Source organism: Neovison vison, chromosome 11 (genome assembly GCF_020171115.1).
Source record: "Neovison vison isolate M4711 chromosome 11, ASM_NN_V1, whole genome shotgun sequence".
Taxonomy (NCBI): Eukaryota; Metazoa; Chordata; class Mammalia; order Carnivora; family Mustelidae; genus Neogale; species Neogale vison.
Genome location: NC_058101.1, coordinates 140,761,492 through 140,784,627, shown reverse-complemented (window position 1 = coordinate 140,784,627; position 23,136 = coordinate 140,761,492). Strand labels below are relative to the sequence as shown.

The following is a 23,136-nucleotide window of genomic DNA, read 5'->3' as shown; positions in this document are numbered from 1 at the left end:
GGAGAGTAGTGTCAACCAGTCATGTAAGAAAACATCGTGAACATGTAAGCCAGGCTGTGGGAGCGGCAAATACTTGGGAGTGTGGCTCCAATACAGGGTGCATGAGCCCTGTACTCATGTACAGGAGAAGGAGGCCAGTGCTTGATGGCAAATGGCTTTTGAACTTGGAGATGCTCACGGTGAAGTTCCATGAAAAATCCCTTTCTGTATTTAGAGCCTGAAAGCATGCATATTTGAATGGATACCCCCATCCTGCCCCCCAAGCCCCATGACATCGTTAGATAAGACAGGCTACTGGTCTACGGTTTAGGCAGGAAGTTCTCACTGTCCCTGAGGTTAAAAAAATGGGGTTCAGACATCTCTGTTTGCTTTATCTTTTTCTTTAGCTTACAAAGGAGCTCCCATGTGACCACTGTTACTAGGTCACCCTGAAATTTCAAGCAGTGGTGAAACATGTGTTTTTTCGACTCCCTTGGAATCTATGATATTGGCTCTTGCCAAGAAAGCTAACACACATCAGTGTTCCTTCCCTAGTTCGCATTTACCATACCTGCTGGTATAATGGAAAATGACCATTTATAGCTCCTGCCGAGAGCTTAAAGGCTCTGCCGGTCAAGGACAGTGAGCCAGTCCCGCAGGCCAAGGGCACGATCTCAAAGCCAGAGGTGTCCTGTTAGTGAGTGTGAGGGATATTGAGTGAGTTTTGTATATACATATCAATATGTAGCTCATTAGCGATGTTCTCATTCTTGAGTGAATTTTGGAATAACCAAAGACTTCAACTTTAAGTCATTTTTACCAGTACAAGCCAAAAGTACTCAAGTCTGCTCTGGACTTAGAAAACCCTGACACCTAGTATTTGTTGCTCCTAGATTTGGAATTGAATACACACAGAGGGATCTCTGACCTAGGGAATTCTCCATCAGATTGGTTTCAGAATGATACTGGTAATCTTCATCCTACTAGGAATCTCATACGAAAGTTAGCATAGCTTTAATGAGAATAAGAACCATGCTTACTCGGGTCTTTTCATAATCAGATTGGGATGGGGCATGGAGAAGAAAACAGTATCTTCAACAGAAATATACAGAATATATCATATATTATACACAGAATATACGACAGAAGAATCCTCTTCCGGTGGAGACGAGCCCAGGGTATCAACCTTCCCTGCCCCAATCCCAAGCCGACCCACCACTTCGCCATTTTGAATGTTTCCTCCAATTTAGGGAAAGCTGCATGGACCTCTTGGCCAATATTAGATAAGGCCGTCATCTGGATTAGGTACAGAGATGGCAGCTGTGTGTTTTAAATCCCAATTTAGGCCAAAGCCATTCCCTTTTTGAAAAATAAGGGAATAGTCATCATTTACTCTTTTATGTAGTCCTGGCTGTTCAACTTTAAAACCTCTCCCTTCTTTTACCTCCCCCCAATCCCCACTCCAAACAGCGTTAGGATCCTACTCACATGTCTGTAAGGCACTCTGAGATCCTCGGCTAGAAGTTTCTGTGTAGAAGAAGCAAAAAAATATTTTGTTTTACAGATGGTTTGTTAACACGTGAAGCAATTGTCCAGAAATGGGAACATACAAAATATTTACCTTCTTTGGCTTTTTTTCTTTTATAGCGTATTATAAGGATTATCACTGATAAAAATAGGAGGGCAAATAAAACCAGTGGAATCAACACCATTAATACAAACTCTAACTGATTCTCATCCTCGTCAAAGTCGCTGAAACTTGAATTTGCAGTGAGTGCTCCTGTGGTCACTGTATCAAATGTATTTTGTATATTAAAATCTTCATGTCTTCTTTCCTCTTCCAGGGACATATCTGCTGACTGTTCTGTTTCTTCAAAAAAATCTGTAGGGACACACACAAAATTGAGATTGCCATGGAGATAAAGCTACTATGTCATTTTTCAATGATTTTTAAATACATCCTACACGCATCCCGTGGTAAACTTGGTCCCCTGCCTTTGATTTTCCAGTTCAGTGTGACCGAGTATCGATTAAACGTAAATGGAGCTCAGGCTGGGAGTATATTGAACATGGGATCAGAGTCTGGAGAGAAACCTTCCACAAAATGCAGGCAGGTTAGCCTTGATCAGGTACGTTGGACAAGCTTGCGCAAAGGGCATTGAGAAGCTTTGTTGTGTCAAGGCTGATATTCCAGAACATCTCCTATAGGGGATCATGCTATTTCAATAACATTTCTGGATAAACCTAAATTCGTATCTACTAGAAGTGAACTCCTTTCCTTGCAACACTTATGTATAAAGGAACTCACGCTGTCCCAATTTTCTTTGAAGATTTTATTTATTCATTTATTTATCTATTTAGGGGAGCCTGGGTGGCTCAGTGGGTTAAAGCCTCTGCCCTTGGCTCGGGTCATGATTCCAGGGTCCTGGGATCGAGCCCCATAATCGGGCTCTCTGCTCAGCGGGGAGCCTGCATCCTCCTCTCTGCCTGCCTCCTCTCTGCCTACTTGTGATCTCCGTCTGTCAAATAAATAAATACAATCTTAAAAATAAAAATCTCTTATTTATCTATCTATTTGACAGAGTGTGATTGTGTGTGCCCTTGCGTGAGGAAGGGCAGGATCTGAGGAGGAGGGATGGAAGGAGAGACCAAATCTGAAGCAGACACCCACTGAGCCCAGAGCCCAATATGGGGCTCGATCCCACGACCCTGAGATCATGACCTGAGCCCAAACCAAGAGTCCAAGTCTCTGACACTTAACTGACTGAGCCATCCAGGTGTTCCAGATTGTCCTAATTTTTAATAAAAGGTTACCTATCAGTGTGGAAGAATTCTTAGAAACTGGGGTGACTGATTGGGTTTCAATGTCAGTTCCCACATAGTGCAGAGTACTGAGTCTCTCTGGGATTATCTGACAGAAATTTTCCTGGGTTCTAAATAAAAACATAGCGTGTACTTCGTTTGTAAGGCGATGTTCTCAGGAGAAACTTCCCCTAGGGACTGAGGAAACTACACCAATATTTAAATGTATTTCATAAAAAGCATTTTCAGAACTTTCCCTATTAAGAAACTTTAAGCAAGTTTATTCTGTTTGAATTTACGATTGTGTGGAAAGCCATCCTGGGGCTCATCCCAGGGCAGGGAAGGACTATGAGCCTGACGATTATCTAACAAATCTCCCCTCACCTTGGCTATGTAGTGATCACAGTAAGGTAAGCAGAAGGTATTCATCCTACCATAGCATAGCATAGCTTATCCTTCATATAGGGCCCGCCAAGGAAGAGAGCATATGAGTTCGGGCCATAGAAAACTAATCCAATAAGGTGATGGATGGGAAAATTCTTTCTAAAGAGCAAGGTGCTGTGCAAATAGAAAAGTCAGTTGCTACAAGCCAAGCTCTCTACTCAGAGGTCAGTCACCCTGCAGAACGTCGGAGCGGGTCCCTGCAGGGTCCATGTCACTCCTGTCTATCTGTACGACTCAGTGACGATGGATTCCTCTGATTTTATTTATAAAAGCATTTTTTTGATCATAGTCTAATTTGTTGTTGTTGTTGTTGTTATACAGACCAACGTTTCAGTTTCCTCCAAGAACAGACAATCCACTTGAAAATATCATTGGTAAATGCCACCCAAAACCATCAGAATCAATCACAAACTGCAGAAACCAGTGTCCCTCACGTGTTTCTGCCAAAAGCAGGATTTTAAAAAATATCTACTATTTATTGATCTCTGTCTGGGGTAAGTGGCTTTGTCTATATATATGTTTTTGAAACAAGGTAATAAGTTAATAATAATAACCTATGTGAAGAGCTTTGATTCATCATGTATCACCCTGAACCAGGAAAAGATGTTTGTCCTTTATTAGAGGACAGAAAAATCTCTTCATTAGAGTCACCTTGTTTGCAGAGCTATTGGGACCAAATAGCATGCTTCACTGATAATCCAACCAGAGATGACTAGACATCTATGGGACGTCGGGGGTGAGGGGAGGGGAGCAGAACCTTTGCAGGTGCAGTTGGTGATTCTGACCCTGTTTCTTTTTTTTTTTTTTCTCAAAGATTTTATTTATTTGACACAGAGAGAGAGAGATCACAAGTAGGAGAGAAGTAGGCAGGGGCGGGGGGAGAAGGCTCCCCACTGAGCAGAGAGCCCACACAGGGCTCGATCCCAGGACCCTGGGATCATGACCTGAGCCAAAGGCAGAGGCTTTAACCCACTGAGCCACCCAGGCGCCCTCTAACCCTGTTTCTTAAGGTCAGTGCTCACAGACCTTCCTTGAATCCCCAGACTTGCCTTTTATCTCATTCCCTTACTTCTACTAGAGCTGAGGCTGCCGCCACTATGTCAGGCTAACCTTCCTAGAGAACTGACCAAGACAAGGCCTGTGCTCTGTCTTTTACGCAGATTATCTCATTTGCCCTTACCATTTTTCCAGATGGAAAGTGGGGCAAAGAGGTTACACGGCTTACCCATAGTCACAGAGCAATCATGGAGGAGGATTTGAACCCAAGAGGGCCAGTTGCAGAACCTGAGCGTTAAACCTCACATAGTATTTTCCTTCCGATAAGATAGGAATATGATGATTACCAGTCATCAAGTGGTGAACAAGAGAGGGAACCCCCTGTCCTTGCTCCTCTGCCTATAAGGAGGTGGCTTCCTGTCACGAAAGGGAAGGGTGAGGGGATGGGTCCCAGAAACCTTGGCTCTGCAGGACTCCTCCTCAGCCTGGATGCACTGTGGGCAAAGCTGCCCAGAACAGCAAGATGAGCTTGGCACCTCTCCAAGGAAGGCTTTTTTTTTTTTAAAGTTTTATTTATTTTATTTATAAAATTTATTTATTTTAGAGAGAGAAAGAGAGAGAGAGCAGGTGCGGGAGGCAGGGCAGAGGGAGAGGGAGAGACAATCTTAAGCAGACTCCCTGCTGAGCACAGAGCACGATTCAGGGCTCGATCCCACGACCCTGAGATCATGACCTGAGCCAAAACTAAGAGCTGGACGCTCAACCATCGACCCCCTCCAAGGAAGGCTTTGAGTCACCACTTGACCCTTGCCCCAGAAGAAGAGAAAATAAGGAAGGAAATATGGTAGCTGGAATAACAAGGGCATTTGGATATTCAGGAATGAAAGAGAAATGGTACAACCAGATGGTCCCAGGTTGCACATTCATTTTTCAGTATAAGGGGCAGTGTTGGTCACAGGTGGCCTTTAGTGACAATTGGCAGTGAAAAAGGCTGGCATTTCTCTCCCCATATCCCTCTCATATACACCCTAACATACATGTTCCACATGAAGCCTCATTTACTCTCTCAGAATCTCTAGTGACTACCTGAATAAATAAGAACCAAGGGGTCAGTATCGCTCCCTATTTTATTTTTCTTTACCTTACAAGCCTTCATCTCCAGATGCTTCTATGAGAACCTTCCTCCCAGCTCTCTCTGCCCCATCCAACACCATCATAGCCAAAAATAATAAATAATGGCAACTGGCATTAATCCGATGCTTTGTATGCTAGGAACTAGCTAGGATAACAGGCACTGCCTAATTTCATCTTCATGACAAATTTATTGTGCACATTTTACAGATGAAGAAACTGAGTCTCGACTGTCTTGCCCTGGGTTACAACCCTGACATTTATAAGTTCTGCTACATGGGGTTTGAAAACCGCATTCCCTAGAGCATAGGTGCCAAAGGACAGTGAAGTTTCCAGTCACAGCTCTCTCACTTCGAAGTAGTGGGAATTTGAATGAATTCTTCACCTCTGTGGCCTACTGTCCTAGTTTGTACCACTAAGGGGTGATCCCCAAAGCCCCATCTAGTTCCACATTTCCACACATATAGTGTTTATCTTGTTTTTAATTAGAATTTTTAAAAATTATTAGACACATGGTACTTAGACATGGTACTTGTACATGGTACTTGTACATGGTACAAGTACTTAGACATGGTACTTAGGCACATGGTACTAAGGTCAAAAAGGAAATGTCACTACCCCACGTCCCCTAGTTACTCCTGTTTCTTCCCCGGAGGTGGCCATTATTTCTTTTGCCTTCCAGAGAAACTCCCTGCCTATGTAAGTATCATTTCCTGTTTTTGTTTTTGTTTTTGTTTTTAACACAAAAGGTAACAAAGTCTACATATGTTCTACCCTTTGCTTTTTTTTACTTGAAAACTGGTTTTCAAGATTATTTCCTGTCTCTATACAGGGAGTTGTTTTTCCCCCTATTATCTGGTTGTATCATAACCTATTCCTATTCACAGAAATTTAGGTTGTTTCTTTTGCATTTTCAGAGATGTCACAATAAATACCCCTGTACCTCCTTCAGTTGGCACGTGTGCCTGTACAATGTGTATTGTTTTAGAAGATTTTATTTATTTGTCAGAGAAAGAGAGACCCAAAGCAGGGGAAGCAGCAGGCAGAGGGAGAAGCAGTCTTCCCACTGAGCAAGGAGCCCAATGCAGGACTAGATCCCAAGACCCTGGGATCATGACCTGAGCCAAATGCAAATGCTTAATCAACTGAGCCACCCAGGCACCCCTGTACTGTCCATATTCCTTCTCAAGTGTAGAGAGAGCAGGGGCGAGGGGGTTGGGTGCCGTGGGGAGAGGAGATAGCACCAAACTACTCTTAGAGGTCTGCCCTCATAACTTCTCCGAGATAGCTCCAGCCCAGGCTTCACACTATGAGGGCTGGTTAAGTTAAGAAAATACTGGGTGTGCAGAGAGTGTCTGATGAGAAAGGAGAAGCAGAAGTTGACCAAGAGTGGGGATCAGTCCCAAGAGTTCATGCCAGGAGCATTATATGTCATTAACAGAGGAGCTGGGAAATCAGGGTGGGCCATTGAATCAGGTCAATGACCAAGCATGGGTGACCTAGGTAAGAGTTCAGAAGAAAACCAGGGATGGACAAACCCAAGGTGGGAACTGCGGAGGAGCCAGGGATCACAAGACAAGGCAGGGGAGTCAAGACGGCAACTCAGAGGATGTTTCTCGGGAGCATTATGGAGGCTGTCCTGTGGCCCATGGGGTAACAGCAACTCTTAATCCAATGGACACGGGATCCCTAAAGCCACACTACCTTGAACATGCCTTGGACCCCAGCCTTTTCTTTTCTTTTCTTTTTTTTAATATTTTATTTATTTATTTGAGAGAGATCACAAGTAGGCAGAGAGGCAGGCAGAGAGAGAGAGGAGGAGGAAGGCTCCCCGCTGAGCAGAGAACCCCACGTGGCTCGATCCCAGGACCCTGAGATCATGACCTGAGCTGAAGGCAGAGGCTTAACCCACTGAGCCACCCAGGCGCCCCGGACTCCAGCCTTTTCTAAGCAACCCTCGCTGAGGCCCGTAACTGTCAAGAGTGATTTCCTGTAGGAACCATCCTACGCTGCTGGGATAACCAACCTAAGGGGTCCAGCACTCTTACGGGAAAACCCAGAACTCTCCTTCAGGAAGCGAGTCTGGGGCTTCCGTGTGAAGCAGAACGTGCAGGGCCGTGTCTTGAGTGATGCGTGGACTTTGTGAACATCTCCGTGGCATCGTGGCAGGCAGGATGCCGACCGACAGGGCCTGAGAAAGCCCCTCTTGGCTTCAACCTTCCCTTTCTTAAAGGCCAGGAAAGGAGGACCCTTTCCTGCCTACCCAGCGTGTTCCCCCAAAGAGCAAAGGGAATCACAGACATGAAAATGCGGCTAAGGCTAACCCAGAGGGCCCCACACTCCTGCCAGGTGCTGGTGGATTTGCTCCTTCCTTTCCGTTCCGCCCCTTCTCCCTCCCCCCTCTCTAGACTCACTGGTTTCTCTGTTGCTCCTCAGGGGACTAATCTGTCCGCTATAACGGCTTCATTTGTCGTTGTTGTGTCTGCTTACCTAAATTTGGACATATTTCGGGGTAAAATATGTATGGCCGGGGGGCTAAAACTGAGAAAGCTGCAGAAATGGAGAGGGTCCAGCCTGTGAGCGAAAAGGGAGAGGCATTAGGCGGCAAATGCACAGACGAGAAAAAGGAAGAGCAAGGACAGGACGGGACAAGCAGACCCGCTGTGTGAGGGTCACCCGGCAGGGCCCGGGCCCGGCAAGTGACCTGCCCAGGGAATCCGTGTGGGGCGGCGAGGGCTCCAGGCCACCATGGAAGCTTTGTCTTCAAGGGGTCCCCAGGCACACTCTCCCGCCCCCACCCTGCACTCTCCCTTTCACCGTCTCTCTCCCTCCACTCAGGTCCCACCAAATCTCTATCTCTGGTGTTGGCATGGGAATGAGGAAAGTGCTCCACTTGGCTTTTAATCCTCAAATCCTAAAATTACCAGCTCATCAGTTGCGCCTGCAGCGTCCCTTCCGAAAGATTTTTGACAATATCATGCGAACACATCTGGGGCACATACCCCACCTCCCACCCCCTCCACCACCCCCACCCCCACGCCCCCCCTTCCTCTCCCCCTCCAAACACCATCGCTAAGTGGAAATGACTCTGCTTCCCAGCCAGGCAAACCAGCTAACTTCCTCTTTTTTTGAAAGTGGAACAAATATGCAACCTAGCTCTAGTTTTTTTTGGTTTTTGGTTTTTTTCTTTTTTTAAAGTGGGAAAAAAAAAACAAAACAAAAAACCCCAAAAGATAAGAATTAGTACCAACCGAAAGAATGCCACGTGGCTGTTATAATGTAAAGTAGAACAAGGCTGGGCGAATGGCATGAACCTGGGATAGCATCAAGAATGTTGGGCCTCAATCAGAGGACCCATTCTTTCATTTGTCATGTGGACTCTGGGCCCATATTATGTTAACTTTTATTTCATTTTATTTTTTTAAGATTTTCTTTCTTTATTTTTGCAAGATAGAGAGGGAAAGAGAGAGAGAGCGTACACGTGTGCTCTCAAGGTGGGGTAGGGGCAGAGGGAGAAGCAGAGTCCCTGCTGAGCAGCAAGTCAGATGAGGACTGGATCCCAGGACCCCAGGATCATGACCTGAGCTAAAGACAGACGCTTAACCTACTGAGCCACCCAGGTGCCCATATTTCATTTTATTTTATGACTTTAAACAACTTGATAATTCAGATAATGAAACAAAAGGAAACACAAGGCAGGCATTCAAACTCACTCCTGCTCTAAAGAGTAACGGGAGGATATGAATTTCAAAACATTCAAGACACTAAACCAAGAAGTCTGCCTACTTCTCAGCCCCCTGTAGGGCTGCACACAGCAGAGAGCCAGTCAGTGTGAGAAGGATGAGACAAAATCAAACCAAGAAGCTCTCCAGGGGTTCTCAGCCTTGGCTGCATGAAAGAATCACCTCAGAACCTTTCCACTCTTTTGATGCCCAAAACTTTACCTCCAGTATCTGTGGTGAGCCCCGCCCTCAGTACTTTTTAGTTCTCCAGGTGACTCCAAGGTTGAGAACCACTGCAGCCCAACCCCACCCATTTCCGGTCTCCCCCTGGGCCACTCTAGCCCCCTCCCCTCCTGCTCTCCGTGCTCCTCCTTGGCAAACCGGGGAAGAGTCAGAGGTCAGGAAGTTGGATGCCAAAAGCTGCCAACTCCATCACCAGAATGCAGTAGCTGAAGAATCATCACTGTAGCCTGGAGCTCCTGAGAGACGCTGGCCAGGCTGGACTGAGAGAGCACTGGGACAACCATGACTTCCTGAGTAAGTCTGAACATGAGAGACTGTGCTGGAGCGTAAAACCCTCATCTCCAGCAGCAGTGCCCGCAGACAGTTCAGCCTGGAGGTTTATACCAGTGGTCCTCAAACGTTAGCGTCAGAATCACCTGGAGAGCTCCTCAAACACAGAGTGCCGGCCCCTGCTCCCAGAGTCTCTGCTTTAGCAGATCTGGGATGACGCCAAGAATTTTAAGGGGTTTTTTTTTTTTTTTTTAAGATTTTATTTTTAAGTAATCTCCCCACCCAACATGGGGTTCGAACCCACAACCCAAAAATCAAGAGTCACATGCTCTACTGACTGAGCCGGCCAGGAGCCCCAGGGATTTTCATTTCTAAGACAATGCTGCCGCTGCTGGTCTGGACACCATACTTTGACAGCTATGGGTCTAAGTTGCCCAGACAAGCTTATTTAGTTGTGCTTAATTATTGGTAACACCTCTTATTCTCAACACTCACGGTCCACCAACACTGCCTACTGGGTTTTAAGCTACACCCACATCCGTTATGTGAGGGTATCTGCAGCTGCACCTGGGCAACGATATGTCCTCAAAGCTGCCCCAGAGCTTTCAGCAGTAAGCTTGCAGTAAGGAAGGATGCTGGGTTGAGAGTTACTGAGTTAAACTGTAAGTCACTTGATTTTATTTTAATTTGTCGTTATTCGTGAAGATAGTCCTTACCCGTTTTAAAGGTGATTGGAGACCCCTACACAGAAAGAAGCCTCTGGAAGCGAAACGAATAGGTGAATAGGCGTATGTGGCCATCAAGTAAATGGTCTCTCTCTCTGGTTCTGGCATCTTTTTACAAACCAGTGGCTCAGCATCTGTGGAATCTGGCTGTGATGGGCCAGGGAAGAATGGGAACAGATGACTCAGCAGACTCATGGGGCTGCAGCCCATCTGTGGGAGGGCGATGGCGTTTGATGCCAGAACATGCCAACATCAGGTGGACGGACAATGGCTCCTTGATGGTGAGCCACTGGGACACAATCCTTCATGGCTTCTGAAGTGTTCTGCCCTTTCTCTGGTTTGCTTGGTTTCAAAACAATGCTGACTTATTGTGTATCATCTGAGAGAAGTTCATTCAGGTACTTGTTTATTGCCAAATGCCTCCACGGTTTGGCACTGTATCTCTCCCTAACTCCTGGAACCCTGTCTGCTGTGCAGTCACCGTTGCGTACAAGTTGCTCAGGAAATGTAAATAAGTCAGGTTAGTTGGAGAGACAAAAAGAGGGCATCTCTCACCTTTTTAACAAGAATATCCTGTCCTCCTCTCTCTGTCCACTCTCTTCCAAGAATACACACAGTGCATTCTTAGTTACAAAAAGAACTAGGTGGTGTCCTCAAAAGGTTACCTGAATTTTAAAGAAAACACTGGAAAATGAGAGGAATGGTTTAATGCCAGTGAAGACTCCTGAGAAATTTCATGTTTGTAGTTTTTGTTTGGTGGGATGGAGGGAATCTAGTGTTCCACATGGTTTCCCACAGGTGACCTAATTCTCTGGGAACAGGACTAGGGATTCGGAAGGATTGTTGTTTTCATTATATGCTCTGTTGTAGGATGTATTTAATAATTTTGGTTAATTGAAAATATTCCTGAACATATTTTTCCTGACATATTTATCTGAAGAAGATATGGTCAGCATAAGTGTGGCTGAACGGATGGGAGGCAAAGCACTGAAGGATAAGGGCAGGTTCTATCACAGGGAGGTTCAGGGGAAATCGGTGCCTGTGTTTTGCACACCCTTTCTCTCCAGCCATCAGCTGACTAAAGGGGATGATCTCGCATGTTAAAAGAAGGTTGACAAATGTTCCTTTTGCTTATTTTGAGGAGGGTTTTCTGGTAAAATGCTTCCCTGCAGTAGTCTGCTCTGGGAATTTACTTCTGAAGCTTGGTTCTATTTTCACCGCATTGCCTTGAGAAACACCTGCAATTACAATTTACTATCAAATGAAAACATGCCCCACGAAGGAGGCCCACAGTGCTCTGATGTCTTTTCTGTTTTAAACTGTTTATTTTGATGTCTTTTTAAAAGAAAGCTTACTCATATTTAATCAGACTTGCCCAGACCCTCAGGCTGTCCGGTCTAAAGTTACTCATTTGCAGAAGCTGCATTTTTGACAGTCTGGCTACCTTTCTGCACACTGGAGACCTATTCTAGCCTGTGGTACCTGGCAGTTTAAAGGAATTCAAGTATTTTTATGGGACAGAATACACATACATTTTTCATATTTAAAACTCTTTCTACCATCAGTGGGATAATAGATGCACAAGTGCTTTGAAATGGAAAAAAAGGATTTTATTAAAATAATATCTATGGTCATTCATAATCTGAACACTTTTCTATGTTTATTACCTTTCTATCTCTTTTAAATAGCCAGTTTCAAGAATACAATTCTAGAGAGTAAGTTGGAAACAAATGTTCTTGGCCAAGCCCTTGTCCTCTCCCTGGCCTGCTACCAGCCCCGCTCTGAGTAGGGGAGGGAGACAGGTGGGCTCCTCCGCGGGGCACAGAGGCCTCCACCTAGGCGTGACAACTCAGAGTTGTCAGAGAAAGCAACCGAAAGACAGGGACAAGCCAAAAAACGAAGTGGTAGATGGATGTTTGTGACAAATCAGAGGACAGGAGAGCAGGGAAAGGAGATGTGGGCTAGTAGCTCAGGGACTACGATTCCCTCATCACCAGCTGCAGGAGAAAGGGGGACAAGGTGTAATCAGAAGTTCCCATCGCCAGCCTACTGGGGAGCACAGAGCAAGTGTTTGGGAGGCTGAGGAAGGAGACAATCTCCCGAGGTCCCTAGAGTAGTGTCTGAGGAGGGCAGATTGGGGGTTGGATATTCTGGGGTCAGCAAAGTCCCTTACCAGGTGTCTAAGTCCTGCTTGCTTCTGATCCTACTTTACCTTGAGAAAAACTCAATCCTGCCCCTCCATCCCGGCCAATCTCACAGGGCTCCGGCACTGAGAACTGAGTGTTGCTGCTTGAACTACTGATGCTGGGTGGTCCCACTCTCTTGCCAGCCTCTTTTCTGCATTTATCATTTTGATCCTACAATTTTTTTTTCTCTTCTGGTGTTTAATGGTATGAATTACATTAGAAGATTCTCTAATGTTGATCCACTCTTGGATTCCCGGTTTTAGTCTATGCAATCACTGGGATGTGTTTTGTTTTTTTCCAGCACACTTAGTTTATTTATTTTTTTGTATGAGTGATCTAGGACTCAGCCTAAATTTTCTTCTAGTATTTGTTAATTGGGTACATGGACAATATGCCTGTGCTCTTAGTGATATACCAATGTAAGGATGGTCTTTGCTTGAGAAAAGATAATCCTAGTCATAGAGTTACTAAAGTACAGGATGGCCAGTTTAATTTGAATATCAGAGCAACAAATAATTTTTTTGCATAAATGTGTCGCATACAATATTTGTGTGGCATCTACTTATACTGAATTGCACAAGATGTTCTTAAACACACACGAAAAAGTGTGTATTTGAAATTTACCTTTAACTGGGTGTCCTTTATTTTCCTTTGCTAAATCTAGTAATCTTAACCATAAAAAGGAAGCATTATGTTTAAAAAAGAATACATGAATTTTTAAAATAATATTGCCAATGGAAGAAAGAAAGCACATGTCCGCAAGCCCTAGGAACCACTGGTCTCCTGTTTCTGAAAACTACAATGGGGTGGGGAAGCAGGAATTAATAAAGACATTTTAATTCCTATATAGCAAAGACACATAGAAAAAATATGGAAATTTCAGAAACAAACTAGATTTGGTGGTTTTGTTTCAAGGAAAAGAAACTAAAATGCCACCACCTAGAGAATCCTTCTCCAGTAAATAACTCTCTTTCAAACTACCTTCTTTAATTAATCAGGAAATGTTTCTGTGCTCTCATTCCCCTCCCCCCACCGCCCTGGCAGATTTTTCTATTTATTTTATGTTACAGAAATTTTATTTCTTTTTCAAGTTTTTAAATCAGCTCTTACTGGATTGAAATTTATCATCTATGGAATTTGTTTTCCTTTTGTATTCTTTTCAAAAGTCTCCCCAAAATGTTTATGACTACCAGACATTTCTGCAATTTGTCGCGCTGCTCAGTGCATTTTTCCTGGGTCTGAACTTCATCCCTAGTTTGAGAGGAAGATGGATAAGTATACATTCTCAGGGGGCACCTGGGTGGCTCAGTCAGTTGAGTGCCTGCCTTTGGCTCAGATCATGATCCTGGGGCCTTGGGATTGAGCCCAGCATTGGATTCCCTGCTCAGCTGGGAGCCTGTTTCTCCCTCTCCCTGCTGATTGTGCTATCTCTCTGTCAAATAAAAATCTTTTTTAAAAAGTACTTTCCCGGGGTGCCTGGGTGGCTCATGGGTTAAGCCTCTACCTTTGTCTCAGGTCACGATCTCAGGGTCCTGGGATCAAGCCCTGCATCAGGGTCTCTGCTCAGCGGGGAGCCTACTTCCCCCCTCTCTCTCTGCCTGCCTCTCTGCTTATTTGTGATCCCTCTCTGTCTGCCAAATGGATAAATAAAATCTTTTTTTTAGAAGTGTTTTCTCAGTACTACTCATAGATACAGCTACATAATATTCTCTACAGGAATAGAAGCAGTAACTGTTGCCTGTTTCGGTGTGAGAAGACAGAAGTAAACGATTTATATATAAAAAGATTTGGAAGAGTTAACATTTTGGATTAAATTAAAACATGGTTAACTAAAAAACCATATTTATCCAGGTATTACCACAATTTCATTATTTAAATGCTTATGATTTTGTCATGAATATATGTAAATCTTGAATAAATTTCATGTCATTCCTCAGTCAGTCATGTGCCTATAATGTACCAGACACTGTTGTAGGTCCTGGGATGTAAAGGCAAATGAAACCAGGTCTATGCCTCCCAGGGAAAACACGGGTAAGTAGGGACAATGGCACATACATCAATAACTATAATGTGGTTTAATAAAAGCCATTGTGTATGATTGTTTGTGTATGGAGTCCCATGAGGACATGGGAGAGAAAGGCCTTGATTCATCTGGGAGTGAAAGATTCAGGAAATCTTCACAAAGGAGGAGATCCTTCAAATGAATCTCAGAAGTTCATCCAGCAAAGATGTCAGGGAAAGGCATTACAGTTGAAGCACACAGAAAGACTCAGAGTTTGACACACATTCAAGTAGTTGTACCTAGGGCATGTGGTGGGGAGTGTCAGGGGATAAGCAGGAAAGGAACCCCAGATAACTCATAAGGGGCCTTGAAATGATGTCAAGGGGTTTGGAAGCTACCCCAAGGAAATGAAATCCCACTGAAGGGGTAAATGCAGGAGGAAATGATAACTTTTTGTTATAGAACAATTGCTCTGGGTGTTACATGAAATGGGGTTGGAGATGAGACTAAAAGCTAGGAGATAAGTTAAGAAGTTAATGAAGGAGACGAGGTGAAAGCTAATAGGGGCTTAGACTAGCAGGGAGCTGAGGAGTTCCTCTCTGGACATGCTGAGCCTAGGGTCCCTGTGGTGTGCCCAAGGAGAACTGAGGGCGAGAATACAGATCTAGAGCCAGGCAACTAGGCATGGTGGGGGGGTGAGTTTTTTAGGAATCATCAACTGCGGAGTGAGATGAAAGCCATGAACATGGATGCCATGGCCCAGGAAGGATGTAAGGAATAAGAAATAAAAGATAGTCATTACTGTGAAATGAGCAGGTGGAAGAAAAAGATTCCTAATCTCAAAATGGAAGGGGGCAATCAATGTCCTAGGAAATCAAGGAGAAAATGGCATCATAAGACCCAAGGAAGAGGAGCATTTCCATCATTGTTGATTACATTGAGTGATACAGAGGAGAACATGTAATATGGACAGAAATGGGTCCTTTGGGTTTAGCTATTAGAAGGCACTAGGGATCCAGAGAGAGGAATTTGAGTGGCTGTTCTTGACACAGCAGCCAGATGTCAGTGGGCGGAGATGAAGGCATGTTGACTGTCTTTCAAAGAGATTGGGAACAATGGAAAGGAAAGATAGAGGAAAGCTTGAGAAGTATTCAAAGGTACTCTAGCTATTTTTCATTATGAATGTATACCTATCTTTTTTTTAAAGGTGTTGATATTCTTTAGATCCGAATTTGAACAGAATAACTATTAAAAACATTTATAAGATAATTATCAGAGCTAATTATACACTGATTGGATATATGATGATATTAATTTTTTAAGGTAATAACTGTATTGAGGTTATACTTTTTTTTTTACCTTTTTTTGAGAGAACAATGTAACAGATAACTGAGTACCCACCACTGATTTTCTTATACCTTTCCCTGTTGACCAGAGGATGGGTTGGCAAACTTTTTCTTAAAGAAGAGAGAATAAATATTTTAGATCTTGTGGTCCAGAAAGCAAAAGGCAGGTTTCCTTTAACCACTTAAATAAGTTTTCATTTAAGCATTCAGAAAAAAACAGGACACTCACTGGAATGGACCCCTGGGTTTTCATCTGCTGTCTCCAGGCCTCTCGTGGTGTTTTCTGAAAAGAATCACATCAGAGATGCAGTTGAAGCCCCTCTTGTACTCCACCCCGATCTCATTCCCCTCCCACCCTCTCCAAAGATAACTGCTCTCCTAAAGTTAACAGTATCAGTCGCAACTTTTCAAATATGCCTATATCCCTAAGCAATATAAGCATAATTTGGAGTGTTCTTAAAAATTTAAAATAAATGTAATCATTCTGTGCATAATAATCTTCAATTGGCTCTTTTGGCCAACACTGCATTTGAGATTGAGTCATCTTCATACATTTGGACTACTTAATTTTACCTGTTATATGATATCTCATGTTGTGACTGTATTAAATTTCATGTATTCTTCTGTGCACGCACATTTAAGTTGTTTCTATTTTTTCCATCTTTACAAACAATGCTACAATCAACATTCTTGGCCATGCCTCTTTGCTGTGCATTTGTTCTTCATCTGGGGAATGATCCTATAGCTAGGATTGGATTGTTGGGGTTGTCAAGTATGAACATATTCAGCTGACTAAGTATTTCTAAATTGTTCTCCAAGCTGATTATATAGAAAAATTTCCTTTTCCAGTAATCTGATACAGTTGGTAACCTGAAAAATTCTCCCAATATGCAGCACCTAGAGATACTGAATGAAATATGAGACAACTTTTTACAGTATAACAAAATGTCAAAAAACAAGGAAATCCCCAGACCCCAGAATTTTTTTTTTTTTAAGGAGAAAGAAAAAATGATACAGGAAATCTAAATTTAGAGACAAATTTACCTATGGGGATTTCCTAGAACAAAGGTTGGGCCCATTGGGCATAAGAGGCTATATAATGCTTTCAGGGGACTTCGGTCCATCTCTTGGGTTAAAAGTTAAAGCTAGGGGCGCCTGGGTGGCTCAGAGGGTTAAGCCTCTGCCTTCGGCTCTGGTCATGACCTCAGGGTCCTGGGTTCGAGCCCCGAGTCGGGCTCTCTGTTCAGGGAGGCTGCTTCTCTCTCTCCCTCTGCCTGCCTCCCTGCCTACTTGTGATCTCTCTCTCTCTCTCTCTCTCTGTCAAATAAATAAAATATTTTTTAAAAAAAAGTTAAAGCTAAAATACCAGGCTGTGGGAAGGAAGGAAGAGAGGGAGGGAGGGAGGGAAGGGGGAAGGGAGGGAGGGAGGGGAGGGAAGGGAGGGGGGGAAGGGAGGAAGGGAGGGGGGAGGGAAGAAAGAGAGAGAGAGAGAAAGAAAGAAAGAGAGGGAAGAAGGAAAAGAAAGGGAGGGAGGAAAGAAGGAAGGAAAAGAGAGAGGGAGGGAGGAAAGGATAGAAAGAGGGAGTGAAGAAGGACAGGAAGGAGCAATGATTTGGCAGAGTTCAGAGTCAGAGTCAGGTGTGCCACCCCAAGGCTGATCTCACCATCATCCTGACACTGTGGACCCTGGCCCCTCTTCTGATGTTCAGTTTTATTCTGTCTACTTCTTTCTCCTTGACAATGACTTTGGCATCCTTGTCTGCCCATTTCTGGGATTGACCTGCCCCCACAGAAGACTCTGCTTTGTTGGCTTGTACATTTCATGAGGTTTTGGCACCCCCTCATACAGTTCTTGGAGTCTGGCCCCTGAGGACTGCTCAGCTTGTCCCTTCTCCTAGCCAAAGCCAGGCTTGAAGCCTGAGGTCTAAGCTTCAGCCCTGCCCATCCCTGCCTCCGTATCTTCTAAACACAGTTCCGTGGTGACAGGACTAGGTTGTATTGGGAAAGTATTTACAGTAACTTGGTGCTGGAATCAGAAATCTGGGTTTCCGTCAAATGAGGTAAAGTCATCCTCTGTGTGCCACAGCAAGTCCTCAGTGCCCCACCATTTCTTTTCTTTCTTTTTTTTTCTTTTTAAGATTTTATTTATTTATTTGACTGAGAGATAGAGAGCACAAGTAGGTAGAGCCACAGTCAGAGGGAGAGGGAAAAACAGACTCTCCTCTGAGCAGGGAGCCTGATGCAGAGCTCAATCCCAGGACCCTGAGATCGTGACCTGAGCAGAAGGCAGAAGCTTAACTGACTGAGCCACCCAGGCGCACTTCCCCCCACAAGATATCTATCAGGAATGGGAATTGACAGATGCAACGAGCGACAAGATTAGGTCTACATAAACTGCAGATAAAAGTTAGCACAAAAGACTATGTTAAAAAAAAAAAAAAAAAGACCTGAGAGAAGGAATAATTAATAAAAAAAAACAAAAGCAAGATACAACATACTTTTTTTTCTGGAAATGAAAAACTTTGTCTAGAGTGAAAAATATAACTGAAATGAAAAGCCCAAGGCACAGGCTAAGCAGCAGGATAGGGTAGAGGATTGCGGGAACCCTCCCACCTGCACTGCAAAGTTCCTTTTTCTCCACATCTTTGCCAAAATTTGAAGGTGATGCAAAATCGATACAGGTAGGCAGATTGTAGGTCATACTGTTTCTTTGCAGAATCGGGCCCAACCCAGCCAAGATCCAGCCCTCTTCTGGATCCTTAGATCAGGCTTTTAAAGACACAGAGGGACTTTAACCCCAGGAAATCCCTTTCTGCCTATTTTCTTTGGTACCTGAAGGCTATTTGGTCCTCCAGGTCAGATCTCAGCAGGGCTCTCCCAGGGTAGCTAACACAAGGCTGTGCTGTCTCTCCCTGGTTCCCACACCCTAAAGCCTCTTACCAGTGACTTTGTCATTCCACTTTTCCTGCTTCTGGTCTTAACTTTGCTAATCCCCAGATGCTCTGTTCCTCCTGCTGCAACTTGCAGCCCTTCCCTTCCTCCACTACAGGCCGAAGTTAAACCAATTTGCTCCATCCCTTTCGCTGTAGGCCGGTCTCTGACCCAACCAAACAAGTACAGCTCCTTTATTAACATGCAATAACCTTAGACCCCAACTGAGGGGGTCTAAGATGTATGTGATACATTTACAGTTGGAAGGGTACCAGAGACATATTTTTCTAAACCTGGAACTAGACACATATACTGGCAGAGCCTAAAAACCCAAAGGTGTTATAGTATACGTTAGAGCATGGATTCCTGAGACTGAATCTTACTTAGATCCACTATTTAGCTGTGTGACCCGAGTCAAGTCACTTAACCTCTCTGTGCTTCCATTTTCTCATATGTAAAGCAGGGATACTAGTACTCACTATCTAAGGTCATTAGGGGAATTAAATGAGTGAGTATATGTAAATTATTTAGAAGGGCACCTGGCATGCAATGAGGACTCTATGCGTTTGCTCTTATCATTATTGCTACTTGAAATTGGAACTGTCCCAGGCAATAGCAGATGCCAGTCACATTCAATGAGACGAGATCAGTGTCAGAAATCACAGTTCCATTTACGTAAATAGTATTTTCTTTAATTCCTCCTTTTCTTCTCAAAGTTTATCTACTAATTACATGGTTCTTCCTCTTCTGAAACGGTGCAGAAAATCTCCGAGTCTTTCCCATCAAACTCGCTGTTTAACCCTGACCCAGCAAAACACAGCCTCCTTGTTTCTGCCTGGTGCCCTCAGCTCTCCTTTTACAGACCATCCTGCCCATTGCAGCTAATAAATCCCATGCTTTCAGTGTCTTGGGAGGTTGCTTTTAGCTCTCTGATAGTGTTAAGCTGACATTGACAGGACACAGGGCAAGAAGCCAGGTGAATGACTCCCTCACCCCCTGGACAGAATGTCGCCTTGACATAGAGTCTGAATTTTCTTAGCGTCCATGCTGGCCAAGGTACCTAAACCCGCAGCTTTTCTTTAACTATGCTCATCTGTTTCATCAAAATCCCAGAAAAGCTGTTTTCTCATTTCTCTCCCGGTGACTTCTAAGTAGATTATTTCACTTGGGACAGTAATCAAGACTGCGGCAGGCTCTCCGTGTAGAGAAAGGACACTGACTCCGAGGTACTGCGGCAGAGCCTGGGACTGCTGATAATAGATTGTGTTGCCTGTTTGTGGTTGGCTTGACTTGAGCCATATCCTGGAATATGCTTGCAAGGAGGGGGTGTCAGGCTGCTCAGTAGACTGGATTCCACTGCTAAACATTTCCAAGATACTTCCTGACGAATTCAAGGAAATACAAGTGTGACACCCATTTACTAACTCACATCCTCACATCTTAGGCACCATTAGCTCAAAAGGATATACATCAATTAATTAAAAAATAGATAATCAGTCCTTAATTTATAAAGGACTTCTCCTTGGCTTTGATTATATAGCTTTTTGTGAGTGGACATTTTTGCATTTTCTGACATTGGAAATCCAGACAGGGCCCAATAAGCGTGTTGGATTATTTAGGTAAACCCTGCTTTCAGCTGAAATGCAGGTTTTCCCCCTTTGACTTCCCTGACATTCTCGCACCACCTGTTTTCAGGAGCTCATCAGCTTTTAGTGCTCAACCTCAAATCCATTCTAGAATGATTGTAGCATTTGTCAACAATTACAGAGTTCTTTATTTATGTGGATCCCAACAAGGATTTGGGAAGTCAAAGATAAGCTACCGAGCATTTTCCCTGGTCGCTCTCACAGCGGTTATGGGAGATACAGACACACACACACTTAGGATTCTATGCAATCAGCTATGTGTACTGAAGTTGAGTTTTATGTGGGCATGACACAGATAAAGCCATCAGGCAAGGCGCAGTCAAAGGAGACATCAAGGTAACTTCCAGTCTAGGTCTTTAGGGTTACATAGGAGTTCACTAAGTAGAAAAAAGGGAACTTGTCATTCATTCTTGACAAGAGCCGCAGAGACCTGGAGTGCCCGCTCCGATCAGTCTGATTGGGCCCTGGGAGGGCACACGGGAGGAGACACCTGGGAAGAAGGTTGAAACAAGGGTCCAAGTGGCATAAATGAGGAACAACCAAAGGTCTTTATTGTGGAAGAGCCACTGATCAGAGCCCAGCATTAGAAAGAAAACTTGTACTGAGTCTTCACGTGACCCTTTTGCCTCTCCTGGATGCCTTAGCTTCAACTCAGAAATGTCAAGAAGATACTCAGAAGCTCCAGAAAATACTCAGGGAACCTTAAGTATTACTCTCAGGGCATGTCTGAGGCACCTGCAGTAGCGTTGAGACTCACAAGACTTGGAAGTAGGAGGGCCAAGCTCTGCCCCCTGGGCTGCTGAGCGACACCCCACAGGGAAAGGAATCTGGCGCGGAGGACTCTCCACTGGGGCACAGTGGGGACCCGGGGTCCCAGTCAGAAGAGCTGAGCAGCCGCGGCACTTGGACATCTGACCGTCCCCTGCTTCAGCGACTTTCCCTGTGTCACCCGTGCAGCTGGAGCTTCGTCATCATCATGCTTGCTCCCAGCCCCCAAACCGTGCCTAAGCCCCCCCCATCTCATCTGAAACACACCTAGCATTTCAACCGGACATCTTTCCAGTAGGAATGGTTTGCCTTTCACTTTTCATTTTCCACCCCAGATGCCTGGCAAGACCACATGGAGAGCACCCAGGGCAGGAGAAATTGGTGGGGCGGGCGGTGTGTTTGGCTGCTGACTGTGAATCTCCAGGAAATTGCCACAGGCTAGGTCAGTGCCTGGTGCCTGCCCCCCAACCCCCATCCTATTTGAAGAACCCTAGCGTGAGAACTTTCCTTTTACTTGAAATACTGACCTGCACTACTAGAAACAGGTAGTATCTGTTGACAGAAATCATGGGCAATGAGTTTATTTACCCAAGGGCAAGTCAACAAAACTGTATGAGGCAATCGAGGGAGATTGTTGTAGCAACTGTCAAGGGTATAAATCAATTGCCGCTCTTAGTTCAAAATAATGAGATTTAATATTTTGTCTTTCCAATACATTTGATTTGCTACAATCACATTACTTTCTAAAGTAAAGGTTCATTAGTAAAAATGCATGCAAAGAAAATATTCCCCAAAGTAACAAGCTCAAAGAAAAACAGATGAAAGACTTCTTTTGAAAAGTTAGAATGGATGCCTGGTAACTCCTCTGATAATTTCCTGTTTACTTTTTTTTTTTTTTTTAAACTGACTGGTTTTCTTTAGTATACATTCCAGTAGTACATTTCCATACCTCAGTTTTTCCGGGAGATGTTGCTACTAGCAGATTTCCCAGCCCACATTATTAAAAGGAAATTCACGACTTCTGATCGAAACATTCTTTTACACCAACTGACAAAAAAGTTTATGGTTTCTTTAAGATGCCCGTCCAAGCCGGGAAATTACAGGGACCCCGCACTTGGTAGAGGACAAAAATTGCAGGAAAGTTAGATGGAGTGAGGGAGCGGGAGGAGGAATGGGCGGCTGCGGGGGAAGCCAGGCAAGCCCTCCCCCCACCAGACTCCACACCCCCGCCTCCCAAACTACAATTCTAATTTCATCTTCTTCTTTTATAGAAAGGACTTAGTTTTCTGGGTGTTCCCCTCCCCGGCAGAGTTCTGTAGCCTCGGGCACTGACCCAGCCTGGCTCTCCTCCTTCCCGGGGGTTGGAAAGCAGGACGTAGCTTACCCTGAGCCTGGCCGGTGCGAAGGAGCGCGATCGCCAGGGCAAAGGCGAGGGCAGCCCCGGGAGCCTTCCTGTCCGCTCGCTGCCGCCCCGTCATGATGCTGCGCTGGGCTTCAGCCTCCCTGAAACCTGAACATTTCCTGTTTCCTGCTTGTTTGGGTCGGTGCTAACTTGAAGGAGAGGTGTTTGCCTGTTTTTTAGGAAGTGATGTAATTCTGTAGGAGCCTGTCAGACCAGCAAGGATTGCAAAAGAGAAGTTGCCCTGCAAGGTCTCACGAACCCTTTTCAGTCCCGGCCCTGCAGCGCGCGCCCATCTTTTGAAACTGGCTCTTAGAAAAGGGGTCTAGAGCTCAGCTGTCCTTTGGGATCTGGGCCTGAGGATCCTGGACCTCAAGCATTCTCCAGTGGTGATTTTGCTGCACCCCAGGTGAGCCTCTGGGGCGGCCCAGAGTCTAGAGCAGCGCCATCCAGTAGAACTTTCTGAGATGATGGAAAGGTCCCAAATCTGCCCAATACAGTAGCCATTAGCCACATAGGCTATACAGCCCTTCAGATGAGACCAGT

At 44.6% G+C, this 23,136-nt stretch overlaps 1 protein-coding gene across 1 annotated transcript in view; it reads right to left on the bottom strand.

Moving 5' to 3' along the window:
• The window catches only part of TMEM154 (transmembrane protein 154), a 39,988-nt gene extending 17,221 nt beyond the window's left edge, over positions 1-22,767 (bottom strand). Inside the window, exons 1-4 of the mRNA XM_044224866.1 lie at positions 22,576-22,767; positions 16,076-16,129; positions 1,601-1,861; positions 1,468-1,506 (exon numbers count right to left, since the gene is read on the bottom strand). Coding sequence (XP_044080801.1) covers positions 1,468-1,506; positions 1,601-1,861; positions 16,076-16,129; positions 22,576-22,669 — 448 coding nt within the window. The 5' untranslated portion in view covers positions 22,670-22,767. The remainder of the gene's footprint in view (positions 1-1,467; positions 1,507-1,600; positions 1,862-16,075; positions 16,130-22,575) is intronic.
• Positions 22,768-23,136: the final 369 nt, after the last annotated feature.